The following is a 23,982-nucleotide window of genomic DNA, read 5'->3' on the forward strand; positions in this document are numbered from 1 at the left end:
CCTCTCTCTGGCCGCAGCATCCTTCTTAGGGCATGGCAGCAGGCTGCTGTGCTTGTTGGTTTTGTGCCAGCACCGTGCCTGGCTCCTGGCCCCTCTGCTTTCTCAGGCCCACCAGCTCACGGCCAGGCAGCTCCGCTGCTGCCAGGCGTGCCTTCCTTTGTGCTTTCCACTCCTTCCTGCCACAACCATCTGTCTCTGGGCAGGGCATCGCTTCCTTCATCTGCGAGTAGGAGCAGAGCAGAGCCCAGGCTTCAGAAGCAGCCGTGCCTGCTGTATGACATCGCCCTGTCAGGCACCTGTGCAGACCTACACTGTCGGATCTGGTATCGTTAAAGCTCCACACTAAGCCGCTGGAGGACTCTAAGCTGGTGTTGGGCACCTGGGCCTTGATGAGGATGGCCTTTGCTGCTGGTCCACAGGCCTTACTGCAGACTTACCAGGATTGCCACACACAGCGTGGCTGGTGAGTGGCTGGTAGGATGCACAGGTCTCAGCTGTGAAGGCCCAACAGACCCCTTAGGGACAGTAGCTGCAGCACCCCAGTGACTGTGACCCTCTGAGCACGCCACCTAGGCACCTTCTGCTCTTACAGAGGCCCGTGGCACGTCTGCAGATTCTTTCCAGCCTTACAAGCCTGGGCTCTACACCTAAAAGCAGCACTGATTGGGCAGTCTGGATGGCATCCTATCCCAGCCTTGCATTGTGACTCCTAACAAGTTCCTTCTTTATTTTTTAAGAAAGCTCTTGTGTTATTTTTAAGTATTTAATTTGAAAGCCTTCCGCTATTGAAGAACCGTTCCTCAGATTAACAGTGCACTCATAAACCTACCTAGCATTGACCAAGGAGTTACTGAATATTATGAGGAGTTGTAATTTTTTATTAAAATCCCTGGAGGTAAAAGTAGGCAAAGGAAATACACATAATCAGAAGGGGAAAGACTCAAGCATGGTACTTGACACAGTGGCAGCAGGCAGGCAGGTGAGCTGGTGTCTGGGAAGGTGGGTCCAATGCTGGAGGAGCCAACAGGAAGGGTCACCTGCATCTGCCCAGTGTACACCAAGTGACAGCAAATTGAGAGCTTCGAGTCACACAGACCTCAGTGTCTCAGGCTGCTTTCTAGCTGACCGCTGTGGACAAGGATTTCCCCTGGGAGGACATTGAGGCCACAGTCAGCTGGACAAGGCAGTGCCCATCTTCAAGAGCCTGTAGGCTGCATCTGTGCAACTTCCCCATTTAGCAACAGCTAAAGTCTTTATCTAAGCTTCGTCCATAGAGCAGGTGGTCTGCAGGGCAGGGTTTCTGGTGCTTAGTCGTCACATCGCCTCTAGGGACATGGCGACACCACAAACAATACAAACAGTAGAAAGTTGCTGGTTGCAGAGGTGCTGGACCTCGGCACTGCGGCCCTGGCCTCACCCTCTGTGCTGTGAAGGTGGGTCTCTTCTCTCACTGGCCACTCCTGCCCTGCAAAACAAACACTTACCTGAGTGCATCTCTGTTCCCTCTGTGGACATGTTCATCCAGGGCACGTATGGGTGGCTCTGCTGTGCCACACATCCAGGGCCCCTCTATGTGTGGATCTGTTGCTCTCTGTCTCTGGTTCGTTTGACCAGCACTGCCAGCTAGGTTACCACATCTCCTTTACAGCCCTGCCTTGTATCAGGTGGCACTTCCTTCTCCTGGTGTCTTAGGTGGCATGTGGAGTCACGTTTCTGTGTCATGACATGCCGGTGGTTATGAGTTTGTTGAGCGCTGGTTTTGTTGCTTCCATCTGTGCACACCTGTGAGCGTGTCTTACACTGTGGGCTGCTCACATGCTCTCTTGCACACCTGTGAGCGTGCCTTACACTGTGGGCTGCTCACATGTTGTCTTGATTGTTAAGATGTTTGTTTTTATGTTAAAGAATTGGGCTCTGGAATAATTTGAGTGCTATAAATAGCTCTGCAGCTTTTCATTTGTCTTTTGACATTTGAAGATGCAATAACTATGTGTGTGTACATATGCGTATGTATGAATTAAAGTATATAACCAAATCATTTACCCCCTGTGGTCTCTGGGGTAGGTAGGTATTTGTTTGTTTTTTCGGCAAGGGGCTCATCTATATCGCCTTGCTGACCTGGAACTCATTCTGTATCCCAGGCTGGCCTTGAACTGATGATGATCCTCCTGCATCAGCTTTCCTGGGGCTGGGATTGCAGGCCTGTGCCACCAGGCCTTACTTGGGGTGGTCTTTTAAGAGACCATCTGGCCTTTTTTGGTTGCAGGTCTTTGCTTTCAGGAAACCTGGCTACGGCACCTTCCCACGCGCATGTTGATTATGTCGTGCTCCTTTGGGAGTCCCTGCGTGTTAGACGGCTCATGGACTCTGGCATCCTCTGACACTTAGGGAAATCCCTTCTTCTCTGACAGTCTAATAGGGAAGAATGCGAACAAGTGTTAGGTAAAGTTCACGTGTTTATTTTAAAGGCATAGGCCTTGGCAGTTCACCCAGTCGTGGAAGGGTGTGAACAGGCCCTGGGCTAGCATATAGCTGAGCATTCCTTTGACCCGTTTGCCTGCATGTGCCAATCACCACATATCAACTTGGGCTGTGCTTACACTTGGCCTTGCACAGCGGCCTGCTACAGCTGCTCCACTGGTGCATCCCACTGGCCTAGAGACTGGAGGAAGCTGGTCTGGGGCTACTCTGGCCTCGTTGGATACCAGGCATGCATGTGGTAAACATACTTACAAAACAAAATGAGTGAATCTTAAAAAAAATAATAATAAAACCTTAAAAATTAAAAGTTGATTATATTATTTAATTACTTTTTGCACTTGTGTTAGTGAGTGTGTGGGCATACATACAGAGCATGTGTGTGGAAGTCAGGGTTCATCCTCCCTTTCTACTGTGTGGGTCTTGGAAAGTGAACTCAGGCTGTCGGTTTTTGGTAGCCCATGTTATTACCTGCTGAGCCATCTCACCAGCTCAGCAACCACATTTTAAAACTTAGATTCGTGTGGACTTAATTCACCACGTGTGCACACCTGCCGCATGTGAAGTAGCACACCGAGTGCCTGCTGTTTATTTGGGCAGAGGGTGCAAAATTGTGACTGCAAGTAGTTGAGTCATTAGAAGCCTACAGTGTTCCTGAGCCCCTGTTGATCACAGACGTGGAGGCAGGGAGCAATACAGGACAAAGCAGCTGAGTGTTCCCAGTGTCCTGTACAGTGGTGACAGACGCAGGAGCTGTCACTTTGAGAGTAAACAAGGTACAGAGCACCCAGTGTGCTTCACTGGTGTTTGTTTTCTGTGTGCCAAACGATCTTTGTCTTCAGCTTTTCCTTACGCCTGTCTCAGTTTGCTACATGGATATCTGCGAAAACTGGGGGGGTGTACTCAGACAAAACTAGCTTCTTGTTCTTATTTTGATTTGGTGTTTTCCCAAGTCAAGCTGCATTTTTCAAAACCCACAGAGAGGAAAACTGATATGAATCAGGAAGTCTCAGGTTCCCTTTTGGAGCTGGACCACCACTCTGTACGCATTGCTGTGAGAGCAGCCTTCCATTGTGACAGAGCACCCGAGACAATGAGGAATGGCTTATGTTACCTCCTGATCTCAGAAGTTTCGGTGCGAAGTTGTTTGGCCCTACTGCCTTGCGCCCTTCCTTACAGACGTGCCATCGTGCTAAACACAGAGGCAGCTGCCAGGTGTCCAGTAGTGTTACACCCATCACAAAAATTAAATTACACAATTGAATAATTAAGCAGGCTATGTGAAGAGCAAAGGTAGTAAATAAACAATGCTAGGAGCTCACATCTCCTGACCCTGTTGCTACACTCTGTTGTGGCTTCTGCTTTGGGAGAGGCCCTTCTCTGAGCCCCTTGGTTTGTGACACACCAATTCACACCCAGGTATCATGTGCCTTCCAGAGCCTGGCTTGGCACTCTTTTGGCATTGCCTGGGCAGTGTTTCCAGAAGTAAGCCCCACAGTGCGTGTCGGCCTGAACAACTGCACCCATGTTGCTTGGCTTTCACTGAATCACAGAGTTTTCTCTTCACCTGAAGATACTTAAAATACAATGAGCATATTGCTCACACTTCTTAGACCTGCCTGGGTGCTTCCTCTCAGTGGCAACCAGAGAGCTACTCCGTAAGACCTGCCACAGCGCCCACCTTCACATCCACTGTCAGCGTCTGCGGGATGACGTGTGTAGGTTGAGTGAAGGAGCGCTGTCACCTTACGTGAGGGATATGGGCACTGTGGGACATCCATGGGAGCAGCCCCTTCCCTGGACACAGAAGGCCTGTCACGTCACAGTGTGACTTCACAGTGCACAGCGACTCAGCTGCAGCAGCTGGGGAGGAGATTGGACCTACAATTTTTAGTTTTGTAGATCACATTTTGAAGTAATATGTGAAAATTCATTTGGTACAAAACCCCCGGGTGGCCCTGTGGTTTGCCAGCTCAGTGAATGAGTGCTGCCAAGAGCTTCCTCTCTATGGGAAAATGGCAAGATGTCCAGGGGCTAGAGAGCACATTGTGTTTTGTTTTCATGCTAAAACAGAATGAAGATTTGTTCTGGAAGGTACCGCTCACACATGCAGTTCCGCACCAGAGCTGAGAGTGGCTCAGTGCTGGGGCAGAGCAGGCAGATGTCACAGAGGCAGGAGACCCACATTCCTGCCTCTCTCAGGGAGAGATGACACCTGGCCTGAGGCTGGCAGCCCTGGGGCAGGTGCCTGCAGCCGAGTGAAGTCTGGACTGTCTTCCCCTCAGAGGCTGGGCTATAACATGCACCAGGCTACCTCAGTTCCCTCCTGAGGCTGAATGTTGAGAGGTTTCACACAGCTCCAGAGCATGTGCTGAGAAGTGTGCGTGTCTGTGGGTCTGCAAGGGCAACAGGAAACAGGAGTGACAGCCTTTCCATTCCTACTCCGAGTTACACCCTCCACTCAGTACACACATTCATCAGGTGGTTGTTTTAAAGATGTCTTCCCTACATCCCCTGGTGGCCTCTGGTCTGTACTTCACTGTCTGAACTTTACATAGGATGGTTCAGCAGCCCTTTTTTGTTTGTTTGCTTCAACTAGCTTCCAGCAGCAACAGCAGGTTGGCAGGACTCAGGCGTGAGGTTCACTCCCGTGTGTGGCTGAATGTCGCTCCCCTGTAGGAAACGCCTGCTTTATCTGCTCTGATGTAAACATTTGAAGGGTTCTGCTTTCTGCAGTTGTTCTGAATGACAATTCAGCAGTGAGCATCTGTGTTTGCTTCTTTGGGGACACCGCATTGATAACTGTCTTCCAAACTGCACCATTTCCCCACCTAACAAAAGAGCAAACCTCTGTATCTCTCCACCCTTCAAACACTACGTTCATATTTTTCTTCATAGCCACATGCTGGGCTGTGAGGTTGCACCTTGGTGTGGAGGGTGGTCCTCTTTCAACCCTACACTCAGACCTGTAGGAACTAGTTCAGTTGATAGGAGGAGCCACACCCCACAGCACTGCCCTATCCCACCCCCAGCACACCCCCCATGCCCTGCAGCAATCCACACACCGCTCAGCACCCTGCAGCACCCCTCCCCCAGCTGACTTATGCTTAGGTGCAATCTTTTAAACTTGAATCCACCTTCTTCAAGGTAGAACTTTTCAACTGGGAGCAGTTCTGCCCCATCCCTCCCACCCCCAAGACACTCAACAGCATCTGGAGACCTTGATTGTCACTGTGGGGCAGTCAACATCTGTGGAAGACAGTTGTGCACTGCTGTTGGTGCTGCCTATGATTCTGAGTCCAGGAAGGCTGCTGTAAGCCTCTGCCCTCCCTCGGGACACCTACACATGTTCCTAACATAGCCGGCCTTACCCAGGTGCAGCCTCTGCCTCCTCCCGCCCCTGTGCTGAGAAGTCAGTGAAATCTCCATTGTCATAGGTAGCTCTGCAAGTTTATTTTTATGTAAGGGGAAACTGGGGACAGACACCTTGATTTGTTCTGTAAGAAGTATTTCTGAGATCCTCTGGGAGGTTTGCAGTAATTCTTTAAAGCTTTTCCTTGGTTTTGTTTTTAAAATTAAACAGATTTGCTTTTTCCAACCAGACAAAATCAGTCAGTTCCGAGCTGGGGTCTGACTGTACAGTACCATGATAATTTAACAAGCTCTTCTCAGAGAGCCGTTCTGCCTGCCTGCTTCTCATGGGGCTTGGTTCTCACTTTAAAACAAGAAAGAAAGAGAAAACACAGCCTTGTCCAGTTAATGCACTGTGCTAATTCTTGTCACTGTTGACCTGTAGGCACCGCAGCCAGCCCTGCTGTTCTTCAGCGCGCCTTACAAGATGGATACAATAATGTAGACTTAGTGGCCGGAGGGTCCGTGTACCTCCCATGCAGGCCTGCACAGGCCACAGACTCCACAGGACACGCCATACACACCAGACACAGTGGCTTCCCCTGTTTTCCCCTTAGGATGGACCGCCAGCGACTGGTCCTTAGATGAGCATTCTGAACATCCCACAGTGCAGGTACAGGGCCTGCTGTAGGGGAGTGGCATGTGCCCTCTAGAGGTGCTCAGGTGGGGCACAGAGTCACCGGTGAGAGGGAATCTCAGCCAGGCTCAAGAGGAGGAAGATAGAAACATGGCCAGGTGCCCTCAGCACGACCTGTGCAGTCGACATCGTGCAGTCTCCTTCTGAACACGCCTGACGGAAGGATTCTATCACAACTCAAACATCGCCAGTCTTTTTAGCCAGCTAACTGTCGTTCATGAGCTGGACCGTTGTCTCCTGCTTGGAGGCTACAGTGCTGTGCACCCATTTGTTCAGATATGGTTATGAGTCAGCACTGCCAATAAACATTTATTGCGTTGACCTGAGTTTGATAAAAATCCAGCTGAGGTTTTGAAATATGGTAGCCTGTGAAGAATGAGAGGCAATTTTCTCAGAATAGGCTTCAATTTGTTCGTTCTACAGGCTGCTGGGAGTAGGGCTTGGAACAGCTGGTTTGTAGCCACTATATGAGGCCACAGCTGGATTCTGTGTTTGCTCTGGTCTGACTTTGTGACATATGACACCGAGGGCTACAACAGCTGAGATCACTCCTCACATCTTGGTCTTCAGCCTGCAGCTGCTCCTGTGAGTGGCTCAGGGTCATAGAGTGACCGTCCACGCTGTTCTTTCTGGAGGAACCTGCCTGCCATGCCTTGATGGCTGAGACCCTGGAAGAAACTAGAGAGTCTAGCAGAGAAGATCCCTGTTTACATAGTTTCACCCGATTGCAGCTTGGCTTCTTGGAGTTGGATTTCAGGCTCTTGGTCTGGTCACAGGAGAAGTGTCTCTGACCCTTTTTGCAGTTATAGTGAAGGCCAGGAGGCACATCAGACCCCACTTACAACTGGTCACCTCAGCTTACCACATGGTTCCTTCATTGATCAGCTCAGGTGATGGGGCAGTCAGCTGGCCAAACAACCACTAAATCCGTTTTCCCTGCGAGGAGATGTTGGTCATACTCCCTTTAAAGCTATCAAGGTAGCAGAAATGTTTTCAGAAACATTGGCAATCCCAAGTCATCAGTGTGAAACTAAAGTGCCGCTCATCACAGTGTGCCTGGTTCCTGGAAACTCTTAGCATCCAGTACTTGTAAAGAGACTTCTAGCCAGGGGTGGTGGCGCACGCCTTTAATCCCAGCACTCGGGAGGCAGAGGCAGGCGGATCGCTGTGAGTTCGAGGCCAGCCTGTTCTACAAAGTGAGTCCAGGATGGCCAAGGCTACACAGAGAAACCCTGTCTCGAAAAACAAAAACAAAACAAAACAAAAAAGAATAGTAGTGAGGCTTGTGGCCGCCGTCAGAGGATAAAGGTGGGGGCCAGGCCTTCTGCCCCTGGAGGCATGTGCAGAAAATAATGCCCTGTCACTCACCATGCCTGGGGTAACAAGCCTGGATTCTGTCACCCGGTGAAGCCTAGTGTCCTCTGTGCATAGCACTGTTTGTAAACGGGAAGAGAGAAAACCGGGTAGGGCCCTTAGGGCTGTGTAAACAGTCATCTGCTGATTCTGTGGAATATTGGACAGAGCTTGAAAGGAGCGGTCCTGAGTACTTATCAACTCTGATAAGCTGTTATCTCGTTTCTGTTGATATAAATGGAACACTTATTGACAGCCTCTAGTATGCACAGATAGTGCTAGGTGAGGCCACATGGGGGGATAGGACTGTAGGTACATGGCAGCCCAGCTGTAACAGCTTGCTGTGGCACACTCAGGCTACAGGATGGCTGAGTGCTGTGGACCCGGGCAACAGTGGAAACAGGGACCACGGGACTGTGGCTTCATTTGCTGTGTTGTAATCTTAAATTTTTGATTATGTTATTTATTATGTGTGTGCACATGTGGAGGTTGGAGGACAACTTGCCGGAGTTACTCTCCATCTACCATGTGGGTCCTGGACGTTGAACTCAGATCCTCGGGCTTGGTGCCAGGCACTTTACCCACTAAGCAGTCCTCGGTAGTTATTTTTTAAAAAGCCAAATCAAGGCATTCTGTGGGACAGGCCTGCAATCCGAGTTCTCGGGAGCCTGAGAAGAATGAGTTTGAGGCTAGCCTAGGCTGCACACTGCGACCATTTCTCCACCATCCCTACCAGTGCCCATGCCCAGAGCAACACAGGACACCAGGTGCTGTCAGCAGTTGTGGCTCTGTGAGTGGAGGAGGTGTGGGAGTTTGTCCCTTGCTGATTTCTGTTTTCTTCGCCAAGGAAGTGTAATGTGTTACCTCAGACACCGGAGCATGGGATCACCTGAGCCAGTCTGTCTGTCCTCACCTTGAAGTCTTCCTCCTGCTGTCCAGGTTCTTTCACTGTGTGCTCAGCACATCCCCCCATCCCCCCCCCCCCCCCCCCGACACAAAGGTCCTCTCTTGGTCTTGTATCTCCAAGTGTTGAAGTACGGGACCTCCCAAGCCCTGGATCATACTGCCTGCAGTCAGTCTGTAGATGCTTGCCTACAGGCTCGTTGCCTGGCAAGGTTTGGAAACTTGTGTGCAGATGCTGGTCCTCTGTGGCTTGCTTTCCGACCAGCACTGAAGTTGGGAAGTGGCTGGACAAGTTGAAGTGCTGCTGCTGAGACCGAGTACTCTGGTCTGAGAGCTGCTGGGGGCAGCTTCCCTGTGTGGCAGGTGCTGGAGAGGTCACCTCCAAGCTCACTGGAGGAGCTGTGAGGCATCGTGTGATGTCACATCAGCCAGAGTAGCCATTTTTTCCTGTTCGTGTGTCCTTGCTGGCAGAATCTTTGTCACTGTGAGACAGACCTGCAGCCTCCCTAGGGACCAGCCCTCTTCCTGCTCCCTGGCACAGGCTATCTCTCCCCGAGATGCCTGAGACCAGAACTGTTGGAGAGCTCCCACTTCCTGTCCCTGCTCTGACATCCCTGCCAGCCTCTCCTGAGGGCAAGGCTGGTTGGTCTGTGAGCTGCATACAGCTCAGAGCTAGGCAGGAAGTGAGGACCCCTGGTAGCTTCCTAGGAAGCAGCCTCAGTTTAGTCCGTTTCAAACCTATAGTTATCAGTAGCCGGGTGTGGTGGCGCATGCCTTTAATCCTAGCACTCGGGAGGCAGAGGAAGGTGGATCGCTTTTTTTCTCTTCTAATTGACACAGTGTCTCATTAAGTTACCGAGACCAGCCTTCAGCTCACATAGCTCAATTTTTCATTCTCCTACCTCAGCCTCCTGAGAAGTTGAGGGGACAGGTATGCATCACCAGGCCCACCTAGGCCTGCAGTTTCAAAAGGTATTGACATAGAATAAGACAGAACATCTTAGAAAAATCTTGGGAAGTCACCCTCACCTTAAGGATGAAACTGAAAGTCGGAGGCCTGCCACTCCCTTCAGGAGCAGGTGTCAAACAAGACTGAAATCCTTATGGTGGGATCAGCAACTAAGTTCTGGATACTTTTTTTTGTTTCTGCCAAAATACTGAATGCTTCCCAAATCCCTGGGCCTCTCCAGCCCCACGTCCTCTGTAGTAAAAGGCAGACTTAGTTCAAACACCTGAGCCTGACAGATCAGCAAGTGTAGACCGATCTAGCCCTGTGCCAAGGCTGAAGCGGGTGGCAAGCAGAGTGTCCCCAGGCAGGGAGCTGTCGGTGTGCAAAGCTCTGCTGTTAGGAATGGCAGGAGAAGGATGCACTGGGGATGAGTCTGACATTGTGGCTGTGTTTGCTGCTTTAGTTAAAACCTTTCTCAGTTGTTTTTGAACGTGGCAAACCAGTTGTATTCACACAGGAGTGCCTAGCATCCGCACAAAGACCGAAACCGTAAATTACCCATGCGTGCCTGTTTCCATGGAGACAGCTTTGTAGGTCTAGCTGCCTTTCAAACACGTTCTGCTGAGGTGTGTCTCCAACCCTCATAGCTATCTACCCTCTTCCTTTGTGACAGAGGCCTGCAAGTAGTGAGGCTGCCGGTGAGGAAGACACAGGGAGGGACTCTGGAGGGACTCACTAGCTGTTTTCTCAACTCACTCACCCCTAATCATTCTAGGGCCCTGGAAGGGGAGATGGGGACAAGGGCACTAGTCAGCAGAGCCACCCAGCCGGGCTGCTCACTGTCTCACTGTGGGTTTATCCCGGGAGCCAGGAGCCAGGTGCTGACGATGCACCCACTGCTCAGGGCCCGACAGCCCTGCCCTGATTCGGGGATCTCTGATGCTAAGGGTGCCTCAGGCATCATGGCAGTTGGCATTTAAATGGCAGGACCGGTACATTAGGCATCTCAGGGTGTTGGAGACAGCTTGTGTGCTGCGAATCTTCCCTGGTGGAGTTGTCCTGAGCAATAACCCAAGTCCACACATAAAACAGGAGTCAACTGAGCCAGTTCTCACGTGCCCTGTGTTCCCAGGGGCGCCACTGTAGCAGACATATGGTTCCCAGTTCTGGTGTGGCTGTTGGATCTCACTGAGGGTTACAGAGGCCCAGGAAAGAACTTCCCAAGGGCGTGATGTGGAGATACTCTCCTCTGGATGTGCCTAACAGCCTGGAGGCTGGGTGTACCACTGTCCCTCTCAAGCTGTGAAGCCATCTTAACCAAAGAAGAGCCTGGCTTCCTCCTGCTTCTGTCTGGTTACATGGGCAGTGGGCACAGCCTCAGGTCCATGTTGAAGGCTGCCAATGACAATGGTCACAGGAGTGGTTACACATGGTGTGCTGCCAGCCTCACTGGGTCCATAGAAGGCCACCCACCGCTATTCCCAGCTCCCATTTGTCCTTCAGACAAGGTAGCTATTCCCAAGTGGAAGGTGACAGTGTCCTTGCTGACAAAGCCACAGACTCCACTTGTGGGAAGAGAGAAGCAGGTCACAGGTGATGTGGGTCACTTATAACACAGGAGCCCCGGATGGGATTCTGTCAGGACATGAGGGCTAGAACTGGAAGGTTCAGACCACAGCTGGTCCCTGATGTGCTGGTGCAGTGTGTAGCCCTAAAGAGCTCCTAGCAAGGGCTAGGTCTCTCTGGGTGCCACCCCTCCATTGACCTCATCCTCCACCACTGCTGGCCCAACCGTGTGAGCAGTGCTTCCCTGAAGAGTTGGCCTACCGCCTGTGTGAGTGTGGCGGCAGGTGAGGGATGGCGCATCTGTTGTGGCCTAACTCAGACAGGTGAGGCTCACCTTGGCCACCTGCTCTTCTGGTACTCTTGTAGACTTCCAGCCTCACCCATCTGCACTTGCTCAGGCAGATACATCCTCAGCTGTGTCCCTTGTCTTCTCAAGGCCTCCAGTGGGGTAGCTGCTGATTTCTCAGCATCGGGGCTGATAGGCTGGAACCTGTCAGTGAGGGAGATGGGTGCATCTGTGGGTCCTGTGGGACCTGTTCTTCAAACTCCCCTCTGAGGTAGGCCTCAATTGGAGGTGCAGCCCTCCCCCACAGTGTGTTCTGACCATGTGGGCCTTAGGCCTGCGTGCCCTTGGCCTCCTAGGAGGACAATCCCTCCAAGCACTGTTTTCTGGGTGCCCTGGCCAGCTAGCCTCATCTGAACTGGGGGATCCGTCAGCTGCGACCTAGGAGCAGCTGGCTTCCAGCACCCTCTTTGGAAGGAAGAGGTCTGCCACTGCCTCTTTTCCACTAAGCAAGTCTCAGCCCAGACAGCACCTTACCAGTCAGCAGAGAGCCCAGACAGAGCTGAGGGGCGGAGAAGGTCTGTGTGGAAACCATGGACATGTTCTCCTCCCCGCAGTCTCCTGCGTCTTCAGGGATGAATGTGCAGAATAGAAGAGGCCTGTGCTCCATGTGAGTGTTCCCTGCCTCATAAGTGTGCCTGACATTTGTCTGTTCCTCCCACTGGCCTGGACCTTGCCCGGAGCCACATAAGCTGGCTCAGCTCCAGGATGGCAGCCTCTTGGTGGAGCGGGACAGCCCGGAAGAGTATGAGCGCCAGGGCACCTCAGAGCACTGTTGGGCTTCATAGCCCCTGCACCATGATCTGTGTTGTCCTGGCCCAGAACTGCAGGCTCGCTGGAATGTTTCCTCCGCCCCGCCCCCTTGCATTCCACTTCATGCACCTCCTTTGGCCTCTTCCTGGTTTGATTGGTATCTCTCAGAGTGTGCTTGTGTGGTAAAGTCGAAGATTAAGAAACAGTCCCAAGAATGAAGAGGAAAATGCTGGTATTTCTCAAGTGAACTTCAAACACAGGAAGAGATGTTTAACCACATACTCATGGTAAACAAACATTTCATTATATTTTTGTGGTGAATCATGGTCTCTGAGAGCAAAGACCTCTCATTCTGACTGAAACATGCCCTTGCTTCTGAGCAGGCCCAGTTGACGGCTCATCTGGATGCTGCCAGATTCCAGCCAGTTGAGAGAGCATAAGCACCTGAGCGTGGCCTTTCCCTTCTTGGCACTGATTAGCATCTCAGGAGAATGCTCACGAGTATATATGAAATGCCCCTGCCTCAGCTGAACTGTGGCTTTGAGGGCCCTTAACAGCAGTGTGGCCTCAGGACAGCACCTCAAACATGAAGGTGGACTTTAGAGATGCACTGTTAGGGTTTGTAAACACTGGTGGGGATTTCTGAGGTACAAGGTCCTTCGGAAGGTGGCGGTAGGCATGGCTGTCTCTTTACCCTGATGAGTACCCCCGTCCCCTTAGAGGGAGAACACTGTTGCCATAAGACCCTCTTGGCCACTTATGTGAGACCATCTCGTGTCAGCCGTCCTCTCCCATGGGACAGCATGCTGAGGGATGCGGTCTGAATCATCGCCTTAGCATGTAGGGGTATGGCTACCCTGGCAACATGCCTTGAAGTTAGAGACTTGAGACTGTACTTTCCCTGTCAGTCTCTCTGTGATAAGGATGCTGTGTGGGAAGGAGGCAACACCCAGGCCTTTACTTCCTGGCTTCCCGCTGCTTCAATGCGCTGAGCCTTGAGTGTGATGTGAAGGGACAGATGAGACAGGTGGAGCAAAAATGCTTGTGCAGTGAGTATCCCCTGAGAAATGGAAGGGACGTTGGTCACAAGGGGTCCTGCCTTTTACATAGCCCATGGGTGAATGTTTCGAAGGTGGGGACCTATGGGGATGATATGTAACTGCTTATCGTTTAGAGACAGCCCCCGAAGCCCTCACTGTGGGCTCACCGCAGCCATGATACCTACATGGGACCTTTGGAGCTGTAGACATCTTCCCTGCTGAGCAAACTTCCACCTGCCTTACCTACCTGCTATTTGAGTGTCCTTACACCACAGTTAGGGTTACAGTAAATACAGATGAATTTTAACATGTCTTAAAGATTATTACATCGAGCTACCAACATAAGTAACTCTCAGAGGTATTTTGCTCTCTTATTTTCTTGGCAAGACTGCAAGCATGGATCTTACACACAGACCCTGTCTACATGCAGCCTGGGGTCTAATGAATGATGATACCAAGGTCAGGTTCTCCTCCTTCCTGAGCTCTGGCTCCCCTGCCTGTCAGATACGACATCTGTCTCTTTAGGTGTGTGCTTGCTTAACTAGGCTGTGGCTTCTGTCCTCAGACCCCTGTGTGCCACTGTTGCTGCCCTAGATGCCAGGCTTCACGTGACCATCAAGAGTCTAGACTCCTAATAGTAACGTGCTGCTGAAGGAACAAATAGTGGGTGTTCCAGGCTGGGTGTCAGGATGATTCTGGGAGCTGGAAAGCGCCAAGGCTCCCCCTGTGGAGGTGAGGGGGCCACTTGGTTTGTGTTCTTTAGGCTTAAGCATGTGGCCGGAGACAGTCATCACCATGACATGGAGTTGCCGGAGTTGCCTGTGGTCTTTCTTACTCAGCTGTCTCTGCTCAGATCTGCCCTGCAGTTCTTTCCTCCAAGGCTTCTCCAAGGCTGCTTTTCTTTGGAAGTCTCTTTTCCACCTTCCATCTTTGTATCCCAACCCTGATATGGAGCTTTCTTCAGAGCTGTCACAGGGCCAGCGATGGGAGCTGCACGAACTGGCAAGAGGTCCTGTCTGCTCAGCCCGGCTCAAAACCTGTGGTGTGGCCAGCAAGCCTCCGCAGGGGCAGCCGAGGCTCAGCCCCAGTTCCAAGGCGGAATCTTAGCTTTGGATTCACAGAGTTCTGTTTGTAATTTCCAAGCTGTTTGCAGTTGAAGTCACTGTGTGTGTTGTTGTTATCCGGTTTGTCAGTATTTTCACTAAACAGTGTTTCATAATTACTGACTCAGCCCTGCACTTGTCTTCATAAGGTATATATTCACTATTTTGCAAATATGCCCACAGTGCAGTTGGTAGGTATATAATTTCAGTTTCTTAAAGCTCATAGGGGTACCACAGTGTTTGTGTTTTTGAACTTGGATGCGTTTGCTGAGCTTCCTGGCCCATTCGTCTTTAGGAGGAGGGAGTCAGGTGTGGGAGATAAATATAGAAGGCACTTGGTTTTCATGCCTGGCCGCTTGCGACAGGTTTGGGGTAGCTTTGGGAGATAAGGAGCTGGATGGCTAGTGTGGGCTGTCTGTCCTGCACCTGTCACCTGCGGCTGTCACCTGCCTGTCCACACACTGCTGAGTCCTGTTGGCTATGTCCTTGCTTCCCTGTCAGGAAGTGATGGGCCTTAGGTTGTAGTTTGGTGCCTAAGAACATGAAAATTTGTGCCTAGCATGTTGAGTGGCATGTAGGTGGGGACACTAGTGATACTTCCTTCTCCCTTATACTCCCTCCTGTGTCCTTGGCCTTCTATCACCACCCATGCCCAGCACCAGTCCCATGCTTCTGGCCACAGACAAGGGCACAGCCAGCACTGGTCTTCTAGGCTCCAAACCATCTTTGTTCAGAGGCCCAGAGGAAAGAGACCATGGCACCAGGCCGTAGGGCTGGAGGCCCAGACAGGATTTGCCAGTGACCCAGTCTCTTGGGTATAGGTAAGGGTGAGTGACAACAAAACCAGTACCCATGTCACATACAGCTTATCAGACATCGTGGCCCCCCAATACTGCCTTTCCCTCTGGTCAGTGTCAATCCGGTCTCTGCTGTGGTGGAGGGTAAAGTCTGGCCTCAGATCTGACAACTGAGTTCATAGTCCTCCAGCACCCTCTCCCTGTTCCACCCATCACGAAGCTGAGCAAAAAGAAGTTTGTGTCCAAGGGTTTGTGGACAGCGAGTGTCTGTGAGACACACGGTCATATGGACATACTATTGCCAATATGCTTGTTACAGGCATGTGGCCCAGAGATACCCATTCACATGCATGGTGAAAAACAGCTCCCTGTTTCCCGACACTGGTCCTGCAGGTAACTCTCCTCAGTCAGCAGTGGTGGGGGCTCTGCCTGTAGACGTGTGGGAGCCACTGTGGGAAGCCTCTGTGCAGATCAGGGCAGCCGGTCCACTCCCTGCATCCTCACCAGCTTCCCGTCTGAGGCTAGAGGGCAGCTGCAGCCAGTCGCATGTGTGGCAGCCAGGGTCTCAATCGGTCCACATGTGGGTGAATCTTAGGAACTGGTTGATTATCTTGGCCCCAGCGGCATTTCACTGGAGTTTGAAGATCATTCTGGCCCCAGCATGCTTGCCACTCTGTGATGTTTCTCCTGTCACTGGACATCAGCAGAGGCTTCAGAAACTCAGGGCTCCTGCTGCTGCTGCTGTGCATGGTGAGGCAGGCCCAGGGCGGGCCAAAGCCATCTGTGGTTACACTTTCCATTTCTATTTGGGTTCTGGATCCGGGAAGTTATGGCTTAGGCAGAGAGTGTTTAATGGTTTTCAGATTGACTATTTTCCAGGTCAGGTGGGCACTTTTCTGATCTGAATGCTTTTGTGTTTAGAAGTGATGCTCACAGCAGACAAATACCCCACGAGCCTTGCAGGTAGCCAGAGGGGAAAGTTGGTACTGGTGAACAGGGCAGGATGGCTTTGACACCACAATGCAGAGGTGTAGAGGGGCAGGCTTCTTGGTGTCTCCCGGCCTGAGAGCTTTGGGCCTTTATCAGGCTTCTTGGGGTCCTCCCTCCTTCACTGAGCACCTTGGACCTTGGCCACAAGTCTAGACATGAAAAGATTGGAAAGTGATACCTGGGCCAGGCAGGGCACTGGGCCTCCTGAAAGCTGCTGAGCGCTGTGTTTTACTTACTGTACCTGAGGGAGTCCTCCGGCTCCAGAGTAAAGAACTCCCTCTCCCTGCCTAGGAAGATAGGGTTCTCACAGGTGCTGGCCTGGACTTTGGGAGACAGAGAATACACTGGAGACCGGGGATGGGGGGGCACACAGAATGTGACTGTGAGGGGACAGGCATTGGCTGGACACCTTTGACCTAAATGCATGCTGTTTTGGGGCTGCTGAAGAAGGGCGGGGGTGCTTCCATTTACAGCCATGAGCAGACCAGACAGCACACCAAAGACTGCCATTGGATAGCTATACATCTGAGCTCTGTGCTCAGGAGGGACCGACTGCCTCTGTAAATCGATCGGGAACTTGTTTGTCCTGTCGCCACAGTATAATTTGGTTAGTGGGTTTTGCTTGTTTCAGCTGAAATTCGAAGCCTCTATTAGATGACTAACAATGGCCAGACTGACTTCCTGTACGTCTTTTAAATCTTGCCCCTGTGCCTTGAGCTAACTTCTCTAGCTGGACTCAGACAGCTGGTGGGTGACAGGTGGGCTGCAGAGATAGAGGCTTTGTGACTGGGTCATTCTGTGGTTGAATTTTGAGGTCCTGTGCATACTGTACTTCTTGAGGCAGCAAGATTGTCATCTCATGTACTTGCAGAGGCACCTGCAAGGATCCTTCCTGTGTACCCACCCTGGCCACCCACCCTCCACCTGCCCAGCCTCACTTCCCCTCTCTACTTCAGGCATTTCCTTGGAGAGACCCACTGAACTCAGTGAAATGCCTCATTAAAAACTATACTTTAGAGTCAGTCCCCACTTTCCACAAACTGTGGAGAATGTTCTGTCTATTGGCTAGATCAGAGTAGGTATTCGATGTTTACTATTGTGTTGTCCTTGGTTAGTGCAATAGTTTGAGCAGACCCCCTGGGCCCCGATCCACCCGTCACAATGTTCTTCTTGTAGGTTTCTAGGACCCCCTGGGTCCTTCTATTTCCCCATCTCCTATATTTCTCTTACCTGTAGTCCTAGTAGGATGTCCTCACATCTGTCCCAATCTCCTGGTAAGTGAAGACACAGAGAAAGAATAAGCAGGCTCCCAAGATGAGACTTGATAGCCTATGACCATGTAGTGGGGGAGGAGGTCCGCCCCAGTCTTAAACCTAGGGAAAGGGAATAGGGTGAAAGCAGGAGGGAGGGAGGAATGGGAGGATACAAGTGATGGGATAACAATTGAGTTGTAATCTGAATAAATTAAGTTAAAAGAAAAAAAGAGAGGCAGAGAAACAAATAAACAATAACAACAACAAAAAAATCCTACACTTTAGGCTCAGTAGTGGTGGTGTGCGCCTGTAATCCTAGGACCCAGAAGGCAGAGACTGGTGGATCTTTTGAGTTCGAGCCCAACCTGATCTACAGAGTGAAATCTAAGACAGCCAGGGCTACACAGAGTAACTCTGTCTCAAAAAAAAAAAAAAATCACACACACACACACACACAACAACAACAACAACAAATAAACAAACCTCAACTAGACTCTGGGAGGCTAGAGGGATGTCTCAGTGGTACCTCTCTTGTAGAGGACCTAAACTCAGTTCCCAGCACCCACCGCAAGCAGCTCACAACCACTTGTGACCCCATCCCATGTCTCCTCCAAGGGCGCCTGTACTCACTCATGATTTCCCACAGAAACACATAACTTAAAATAACATACTCCTAACCAGAAACTGCCCTTAAACTTAAAGAATATTGCTTGTTTTCCCTAAGACTGAGAGAAGACAGCCTTTCAGGGCATTCTGGACTGGTAGAAAGGGAAGGTGTGGCCACAGGGAAGAGCTCTCGTCGCTCTTAGCGTCCATCTACACCCACTTAGAACCCTGACCTTGCTTAGGGCACGGGGCAAGCTTTGTGGAAGTGGGGTGGCTGTGGCCACAGACCCACCTGTCTAAAGAGTACAGCTCAGTGATTTTGTCTGTTTGCCATGCTCTGCAGCTGTAACCACCATCTAACTTACAGCCTTGTCATCTCCACAGAGGAAATCTCCCTTTGTCCACTCATCCTCCCCATGCCCGCTTCACCTGCCCGTGAAGCTTCGCCTGCTAGCCCTCTGTGGAGCTCTGGGGTCCTGCAGGTGACAAGAACACCCTAGCTCTTTCTGCCTCAAAGCTCCTGGTCATTGAGACACTTGTGTATATTTGGCGCCCCGCAGCCTGCAGAGATGGCATCCTAGTGTGTCACTGTGTGTTAGCTGCTCCGTCTCCTACGGTGTAAATACTGTCTGGGTTTGCTCCCTTAGGGGCTGGCTCCCTTAGACTCTAGCCACAGGTTCAGTCCACCTGCATAGCCATATGGGAGCAGCCAGGCCCTGTAAGGAGCGAGCTCTGTCCCCTTCTCTGCCCTGTGTGGGTCATAAGTGGGGGCTGGTTTGGCATGCCCGATGACCTTTGCCCTGGGGTTGGGTCAGTCACCCTCCTTGCCAGGAGCCCTTTCGTCCTGGATTAAGGTCAGTGATCAGAGAGCAGCTCTGGTTGTTTCCCCCTGACACAGGACTGTGGAGGAGGTGGGGGTGGGCATGACAGTTGGCAGCTTTAGAGTGAGTGAAACCACTCTCAAGTTGGACACATTGTCTGGCCTTGAAATGCCTGTGTGCACCGCACTGAAGTGTGGAGGATGGTGCACTGGGGAAAGGGGCCTAGTAGCAGTTGCTTGCCAGCACATCTCCCTGTTCAGCTTTGAAGAGGGTCTCTGGATAGGGCAGACCAGGCAGGAATTTCACAGAGAGTCAAAGACTTCAGGGTGTGCGTCATATGGTGAGCAGGGTGCAGGCGACCCCCCATGTTGTCTTCTAGAGGAACGCTCTGAGGAAGTTTCACTTGACTGGGCATCTTTCATCCTTCTTCGCCTTTCGTGGCTGCTGCTGACTGCGTCTTTCTCATCAGTCTGAACACCGGAAGGCAGACCCTTGATGGTGAAGCCCACGTGTCTCTGAAAGTGAGCCGACTTCCCTGAGAGACGCCCTGAGATACAGTTTATGTTGGGAGATGGAGAGGACACAGTCCACAGGCTGTGTTCACAAGCGCACATGGACACAGTTGCCCTGTGGTTGAGGGAAGGTGCGAATCTGTGTGTGTACAGCCTGTGTGGTGCCAAGGCTACCCCTGTCCCTGGAGAGCTGCCCTCAGTGGTCCGCAAGGTCTGCCAATTGACCCCTGCCCTGGGAGTGAAGTGGAGGGCAACTTCCAGCCTGAGCTTCCCCTCCCAGAAGAAGAAAACCTAGCCAGTTTGCCAGGGTCTCCGCACTCACTTTCATGATGGCTGCTGTTTGTGAATGTTCCAGAGTGAGGGTGTGAGGAGGCTTGTGTGTGAAGCACCTGCCCTATGCCTCAGAGCAGTGCATCCTGCAGAAGAGGGCCCACGGAACCTTTTCAGCCTTGCGTGGGAGCTGGGAATTACTCAAGTTCTGAGTGGCCTCGGGCTTGAGGCCAGTAGGAGAGAATGGGCTGCACTACTCGCAGCTCCCACAGGCGGCTTTCCCTTACTCAGCCTCATCAGACAGCAAGAAGTGAATCCCTCATCTGCAGGAATCAGCACTGGGTGTTGGCTGAGCATGTATCTTAGAGCAGGGAGAGCCTTCTCAGCCCGATGGAGGTTCCCAGGGTCTGTGAGGGGACTTGATAGTGGATGAGCTGTCCCCTGAAGGGCAGTTGGCAGGCAGCTCAACGCCTGTCCAGACCATGGAGTCCTCGAGGGAAATCTGCTGAGTGGGGCGGTCATCCTCCAGCAGCCCTGCCATTGGTCTTGAACGTGACTATGTGACAAAGATGTGTAGTCAGCCCGCAGTTAGCGGGGAGGCTCGGGTGGGAGAGGACCCCAGAGGCTCTGAGAGGGGTGTAGCGTGGGCTGGGTCCAGGTGAAGCTGCAGAGTTCAGTCAAGATGGGGACACAGTAGCATGATGAGGTGACGTAATCAAGGCTGGTCAGGGAGATGACAAATTGTACTATATTTTGTTAAACACCTTCCGGTTTCATTGAATGGTGGCAGGATGCTGTCTTTCTGCTTTGTCTTTAGTGTATTCTGGAAAATTCCTTGTCCTGCTCATATGAGCTGTACCAACTAGGTCCTCTCTGTATTTTGGACCTGAGTGACGTGACTGAGGTTGGAGGAAGGACAGTGGCATCAACCCCTGACTGTTGACAACTGTTCTGGGCGCAGCGTGCTTGGGAGTAAAGCTTCCAGGACGCTGTGGCCCTTGGGCATGTTAGGTCTGCTTCCTCATCCATTCACCACGGTATAGAGGTGCAAACAGCTATTTGAAAAATCTGTATTTTAATTTTATTTTCTTAAAAATCCATCTGACACCAATATGACAAGAATATTAAGTCTGGGTGGTTATTTCTGCACTCCAGAGACCCACGTTTGAGTTGATTTACAGTATTTCTCTCCACAATCTGAGTGGAAGCACAGACTGTCCTTAGGGACAGTGATGGTGGTTAGGTCTCAGGGCAGGACTCCATCTCATTGCCTCAGTGACATCTGTGTGGGGTCCCTGCAGTGAGCAGATGCGCTCCTCAGGCTAGCTTCAGGCAGCTCTGCTAGAAAAGCCCATGGCTTCACAAGTACAGCTCTGGCGGCCCCTTGCCGAGCCCCTGAAGTGCTTTCAGGTCCTAGTGGACTCAGGCACCACATCCACAGCCTGCTTCCTCCTGTCCCAGGGCCTTTACTGATTCTACAGTGATTTGTGTCAGTGTTTTCCTTCCAACTTGTCACCTCCCTGCCAGCTTGTTAGAGCCTGGACCCTTTGCCTTATTCATGGAAATCCTGTCTGCCTCACTATCCTCTCAGCTTTATCGATCTGTTCTGTTTAGTACTTGATTAATTAGTCATGTGAGCATGACTGTGTCAGGTCTAGACTTCTATTGTTGTTGATAAGTGCCTGTTTGTTCTATTGGGCCGAACTCTTAAGCCGACTTGTACCCTGAAGCTTCCTGCTGATCTAAAACTCTTTGTGGTCCTGGCTTCTGGTGGTGGGCCTGATTTGGCATTGGTCAGAGAGACAAGAGCTTGAGGGTTTTATTTTAAAAACCCAGGCAGTGAAATGACTTGTAGGAGCAGCTCCGACTCCTGGCCTTGGTCAGGAAAAGTAGGAATTAATATTTAACTGCCTGTGTTAGCACACGGAGAACAGATCCTGGCCTTCAGTGTGTCGGTCTGCACTTTCTTCCCTGCGTTAACCCTTCCCTGGAGAGCTCCCCACAGCTCAGCTTAGAGCCTTCCAGGCCACCCAGCATGGGGTGGTGCATCTGTGAGGGCAGCCAGGCTTGGGAATGGTGTGAGAAGGGCCTCAGGGTTCCCCAGGAGCTGCACTTGTGTGGCCAGAGCTATTTTCTCTGGGGCTCCTCTCTTGCATTCGTGTAGGTGTTCTCCTGGCTTCCTGAAGGCAGACAGGAAAGTACTACTTCCCCTCCACATGGGTGCCCCTGAGGCCATGGTGTCTTCAGCCTTCAGCTTCTCTGTGAGGACTCATGCTGTTCCTGAAGCTTAGTGCAGTGGCTTATGGGAATTTTCAGCAGGCACTGGAAGGTGCTTGTGGCTTCTCTTTCCTTGTGCGTTTACGATGCTCTTCTCAGGGCAGCTGTCTTCTCTGTGAGTAGGGGTAGAGCCTCCAGGACACCATGGCAGAGGCCTGATGTGTGGCTCTTAGCAAGGCCTTGGCTGCCATCACCTGCAGCTTGCCGGCCTTTACATAAAATGAGAGGCTTATAGAAAGGCTGTGCATGACGTCATCTCTAACTGGGAGGGGCTGCTGGGCCTCTGCTCTGAGTAAGGCAGTGCCTTAGAGGGCTCAGGGCAGTGGGGATGGTTTAGTTGGAAGCTCCTTCTGAGGAGCGAGATCCTGAGATCCTGATGAGGGAATGCTTACTTGGCTCATTGTGGGGTAAGACCAGTCACTGCCCTGGGAGTCGCCATGTTGCGTCTGACCCCGGGGCTGGAAAGTGGCTCCTGTGGCAGTGGTGTTCATTCTGCCTGGCTCCTGGGGATGTGGCTGCAGTTTGAGCCATTTATTCGGACTGCTACACACACAGAGCTGGGCCCTGTGGAAGAAAAAGGGCAGGTGGAGGCATGCACAGAGACAAAATGAAGTCCCCACTGCAGGGGGTACGACATTCATGTGTCTTGCAGCATAGTGTGCTGGGGACAAGCGAGAAGGGCATCAGGACCCCAGCAAGCTGAACAGAGAGATGCTGGTCATATAAAAGGGCCAGAGAGAGCCACAAAGGATGTGCAGCTGGAGTGGATACACAGGTGCTGGATACACAGGTGCTGGGCTGCCTGGCAAAACCTCTGCTAGCCAGGAGGGAGGCACGCTCCAGGACTGCCTGGTCTGGGACAGCACCTCACTGGGTATTTTGTTCCCCTTTCTACAATTTGAACTGCACAACCCCTCTGCGTCATGCTGTCTCTGCCAGCACCCCGTGTTAGGGTACTTTGGGCTTCTCCCTGAGCACGAGTAGCCACTCACTGTGTCAGTGTCTGCTTGAGGAACTGGCTATAGAACCGAAGCCCCTCCCTCACTCATGGGGTTAAGCCAGTCACGTGCCTAGGCTGTGGTGGAGCACCTGGGCGCCCCTTGTGACCCTCACCTTACCGGAATGCACTCTGACTGGGAGTGGGATGAGACTGGTCTCCGTGTCAGCAGGATGCTCTCTGCTTCAACCTGAGGGCATTGTGGGGAGGTGCTGCACTCCAGGCTTCAGGCGCATGCTGACACTGCTCTTGTCTCCACAGTGTGCAGGGGAAGAGAACTGGGTGGACAGTCGGACCATCTACGTGGGACACAAGGAGCCCCCGCCGGGTGCAGAGGCCTACATTCCACAGAGATACCCTGACAACAGAATCGTCTCCTCCAAGGTAGCCTCACTTTCTGCTCTGAGCTGCTGCCTGACAAAGGCTGCCACAGGGGATAGCACTTTCTGAGCAGGATTGTGCTCCTGTGCAGCTGTCCCTAGGGTGCCACTGCTCTCCCAGCAGCCGTGGTGCTCCTGCCACTGCTGTCCCCATGCCAGGCAGCACCACTCCACTCATACAAGGGTCTCAGGTGCACTCTGCAGGGCCTCACTTCTCTTTAATCACACCTCAATAGAGGATCAGGCTGTCTCTGGCAGCCAGGCCTGCCAGCTGGGTGCAGCAAGCAGGGAGGAAGTGCAACTGCTCCTTTTCACTGGAGGGAACTATCCGCCATCAGCAGGCTGTGGAGATGCAGTCCACATGGCAAGAAGTCTGGCAATGTGTGAAGGTTCATGGCTCCAGTACGAGGATGAGGGACACTGTCCCTCATGAACAGACATACCTGGAAACACATGCACCTGTGCCATGTGTATGTATAGTGTGTGTGCACTGCATGTATTACGTGTGTCTACTATGTTTGGTGTGTGCAGGGTCGGGTGGGG

General features: G+C 51.8%; 1 protein-coding gene across 1 annotated transcript in view; it reads left to right on the forward strand.

Annotated features, from left to right (window-relative positions):
• Atp11a (ATPase phospholipid transporting 11A) overlaps positions 1-23,982 on the forward strand; it is a 106,333-nt gene that overhangs the window by 25,217 nt on the left and 57,134 nt on the right. The window contains exon 2 of the mRNA XM_051169908.1: positions 23,321-23,443. Coding sequence (XP_051025865.1) covers positions 23,321-23,443 — 123 coding nt within the window. The remainder of the gene's footprint in view (positions 1-23,320; positions 23,444-23,982) is intronic.

The sequence above is a fragment of the Acomys russatus genome, chromosome 27 (assembly GCF_903995435.1).
Source record: "Acomys russatus chromosome 27, mAcoRus1.1, whole genome shotgun sequence".
Lineage (NCBI taxonomy): Eukaryota > Metazoa > Chordata > Mammalia > Rodentia > Muridae > Acomys > Acomys russatus.